Below are 3,856 nucleotides of genomic sequence, written 5' to 3'. Positions count from 1 at the left end.
TACAAACCAATAATACGATTACGGCTCTGTTTCGTTTGAGCATGAAAATACTTTGTATTTTTATCCCCCACTCGCATCCATCTATTTCGGCTTTTCTGGTACCAGAAAATTTCCTCATCTATATAAGCCTGTCGCAGACGAGTAGTTAAATCCGAAATGACACTCGGATCAGCCGCATCATCTGCTCGAACCACCTCCAACTACCTCTTAAGATTTTCGATCACATCTCTACCAAAAGGAACAAGCGTTTTGCGCCACCGCGATATCGCCCGTCTACACCGCACCAGCTTACTCACAAAATTACCCTGACCCGGATCCTGATTTGAATCCCCCACCCAACCCTGGGAAATTGCATCCATCAAACCCTCTTTACCAATCCAACGTCGATCAAACATAAAACACCGGCGACCACGCGGCCTCTTGGCACCTATATTAGCCAGAAGAGGTGCATGATCAGAAGCAATCCTAGGCAAATACTCTGTGACCGTATCCAGAAACAACTCATGCCAGTCCTCATTCCCTAATGCCCTGTCTAACCGACAGCGGATCGGCTTCTTATCTTGTCACTCCCGCCAGGACAAAAAATCTCCAAGATAAGGAAACTCCAAAAAACCACAATCCTGGATCAACCCATTAAAAGACCGAAACGAGGACGCGTGGCGAAGCTTACCACCACATTTTTCATGATTCCCTGTTAATTCATTGAAATCCCCTATGATAAACCAAGGCGTGGACCGGGTAGAGTTGATCCGTAAAAGGCGTTCCCAAACCATCTCACGGTTCTTTGGAACAGGATCCCCATAAACAAAGGTTAAGTGGAAAATCCGATTATTGTAGACAGCCTCAATATCAATTAATCTATTAGATTCCATTAAAATTGAAACATTAAAATCATCTGCATTATAACCCTCCACTACAACCAATCGGTTCAACCGTTTTTAAATTCTTATAGCCAAAATGGCCTACAAATTGCTCCAAAAAAGAAAAAGATTGCTTGGTTTCCATAAGAAATAAGAAATCTGGCCTATTTTTATTCCATAAAGCCCTAAGATGACCAAAGGTGGTCTTATTACCAAGCCCTTGACAATTCCAACTCAAAATATTCATTTAACAACATTCGGTTTCGGTGGTTTTGCCCCACCAAGGCCGCCCTTGACCCCTTCCTGAGCCTTTGAGACACCAGTATCTGAACCCTGTGGGGGACGACAACGAGGTGACAGAAGCAGATTTGCATTACGTTTCTTCGTGCTAACCCCTCGAAGTACCAACCCACCCTTCCCCTTTTTTCCTCTCTCACCAGCCAGCAAAGAAGTAGAGTCAACCTGCGCCTCACTGGAAGACCCATCCTCACCACCATACTGAACCTCCGCCTCTGACAACAACCCTTGAGCAGAAGCCAAACCCTTCTCTTCCTTGGAATCGCCATCCACGACCATGTCAGAATCCTCCTCAACTACATCTGACTCCATAGTAACACTAGTAGAACCACCAAGTGACAGCTCGTCTCCCCTAGCTGCATCCTCTGGCAAGATGTCCTCAGACTGCATTGGAATCCCCCCGTTAAGCCCATTGGCATCATGCTCCTCCGCTGGAAGAGCGCACCCTAAAACCTCCTTCTGCAGACCAACAAAGTTCTCCAGATCCACTTGGACCTCCACAACATCTGTACCAACCAAAGCAGAAGTGCAGGTATCTGTATTACCCACAACTACCTCATCAGAGGAACCCAGGATTTGACCCTCCTCAGGAAGATCCATATCAATAGCAGTCTCACTCAATGGCCCTTCCTCACCCTTTGAATCCTGAAATAAAGCTTTCTTCACAATCTTCCACTGTCTCCCTTACCGCCTCAGACACTGGAGCCAAGTTTGGAACAGAGGGTTGTCATGACTGACCTCTGGACACACCATTTTGCCCCCGAGTTTCTTGGGGAATCCCTGAACTAGAAGAACCCTTCGACGCCCCCTTATGACGTGAAGAAGCACCTGAATTATGGTCCATTCTTAACTTAACACCTCCAGAATAGGACCCCTTATGACTTCCCTTAGCAAAACCAGTATGACCGGCACTCTTTCTCGAGTCTACCAGTAAAGCTCCCTTATAACTCATGTGATCACCCTTGTCACTCTCCTCCTCTGGACCAATATAACGACCTCCGCGAGACACCTCCTTGGATAAGGGACAATCCACCTCATCATGACACAGACTAAAACAGGATTTGCACCAACCATATAGCCGTTCATAAAACAGCTTAACAATTGTGATCTCCCCATTGAAAAACTCGATATCCACTTCAAAGCAAAGAGGTTGGAGCCCATCTATTGTAACTTGCACTCTCTCTCTGTCAATATCGACATCCTCAACCACCCCAATATCTGAACCGATATCCCTAAAGGTAGGTTCTGTCCAGAAGTGAATGGGGACATCAGAAACCCTGACCCAAAACTTCAGAGAAGACGGATAAGCAGGATCCACAACTGGTGTCCACCGCACCAAGGAACCCATCCAGGAATCGAAATGGAAAGGCTCTTTCGACAAAACCGCAGCAATATCTGCCTCCTCATCGAAATCGAATTGAAATTTACCTGAACCTAAATCCGCACCTGCAACCCTCCCCTCGACCTGCCATATGCGCGGCATCATCAGAAGCAAGGACTTCATGTCTTGTTGTTTTGGATTAAAACAACGACCAATCAGGGTCTTGGAATAACCAGCAATAAGGGCTGAGTTATCGAAATAGGATATCTTAACCTTACGTCGTGGACGAGCAACACCCTCCTTCTGACCCGCCAAACCCTTACCCAGAAGCCCAACTTGAGACATGTCAACCCAGAAAAGCACACACCAAGCACGCAAGAAAGCAGAAAACTGCACAGACAAACCAGACAAGAAGAACAAAAGAAGGAACCCGATGTAGAGTGCAGAACACCGCCTGCTCGTTGTAACCCTTTATTCCGAAAGACACAATCTCGATTAATTTGGATCCAGATCGTCAAATCAATTAAAGGAGATTCGTCCCGCAAGTATTGCATATCAAACCCCAGGAAGAGAGGAAAACATATCACCATGACAATCTCCACCAAATCGCGAATCCTCCCAGATTTCCCATCACCGAATCGAGCCCATTGATGTGCAGATCTCTCAATCACCCCGATACTGGAGCCAATTAAGGAAATGAAATACTCAAGAAGATCTCCATACCAATCCCCGATACCCTAGATCCACTGAAATCTCCCAAACCATTCCAACCTCACCACAATTGATCGACCACCACAAGTACCTTCCTCCCCCCATAGAGCCGCTGTCGAAAAAACCAGTAATAACCCCCATTGACCACCCCGAAACCACACCCAGACCATTCGAATTCTAGACCCCTAGAAAAGTTGCCGCCATCGCCTTTTCGAGAGGAGAGAGAGATGAAATTTTTTTTGTGAGCTTTGATTCTTAATGTAAGAAAAACTTCGATTCACATTTATTTAAATATTATAATTAATATATATAAATTTAATAAATTTTTAAAATAATACGAATATGTGTAATTAAAAAAGTTTAAAATATTATATAATATGGTTATATAATAGATAAGTTATAAAGAGGACATGTTGGAATTAATAAAATATCACTAAATTTATGCTAACACGGGTAAAATCCTCATTTTATTATTTATTAATATTAGAATATTAGACATATGAAATCATGTTGATTTAACTAAGATTAGTAAAATAATTAAATCATTATGAACAATGTGACTTAATCATAGTGTATAAATGACTAATTATATATTTAAATTCCTTATTTTTTTTGTTATAACAATTAAAAATCAAAATAGAATCTCAAACACTAAAACAAAACAAAC

At 43.1% G+C, this 3,856-nt stretch overlaps 1 protein-coding gene across 1 annotated transcript; it reads right to left on the bottom strand.

Moving 5' to 3' along the window:
• Nucleotides 1-200: 200 nt before the first annotated feature.
• LOC147919846 (uncharacterized) lies at nt 201-872 on the bottom strand. The gene is made up of 2 exons (XM_087504133.1): nt 671-872; nt 201-559 (listed from the first exon to the last, which is right to left on the bottom strand). Exons 1-2 carry the CDS (start codon nt 870-872, stop codon nt 201-203), a joined length of 561 nt encoding a protein of 186 aa, XP_087360259.1.
• Nucleotides 873-3,856: the final 2,984 nt, after the last annotated feature.

This window comes from Camelina sativa, chromosome 20 (genome assembly GCF_030686135.1).
Source record: "Camelina sativa cultivar CO46 ecotype springtype chromosome 20, ASM3068613v1".
Classification (NCBI taxonomy): domain Eukaryota; kingdom Viridiplantae; phylum Streptophyta; class Magnoliopsida; order Brassicales; family Brassicaceae; genus Camelina; species Camelina sativa.
Note: the sequence above shows the minus strand (reverse complement) of the source record. Positions and strands in the feature narration are given on the sequence as shown.

Excerpts from the sequence above, each read along its gene's own strand:
- LOC147919846 (XM_087504133.1), bottom strand. The coding sequence starts at position 872 with ATGGAATCTAATAGATTAATTGATATTGAGGCTGTCTACAATAATCGG. Across the intron at positions 560-670 it reads GAATCATGAAAAATGTGGTG|ATAAGAAGCCGATCCGCTGT; the intron begins GTAAGCTTCGCC and ends GGGAGTGACAAG.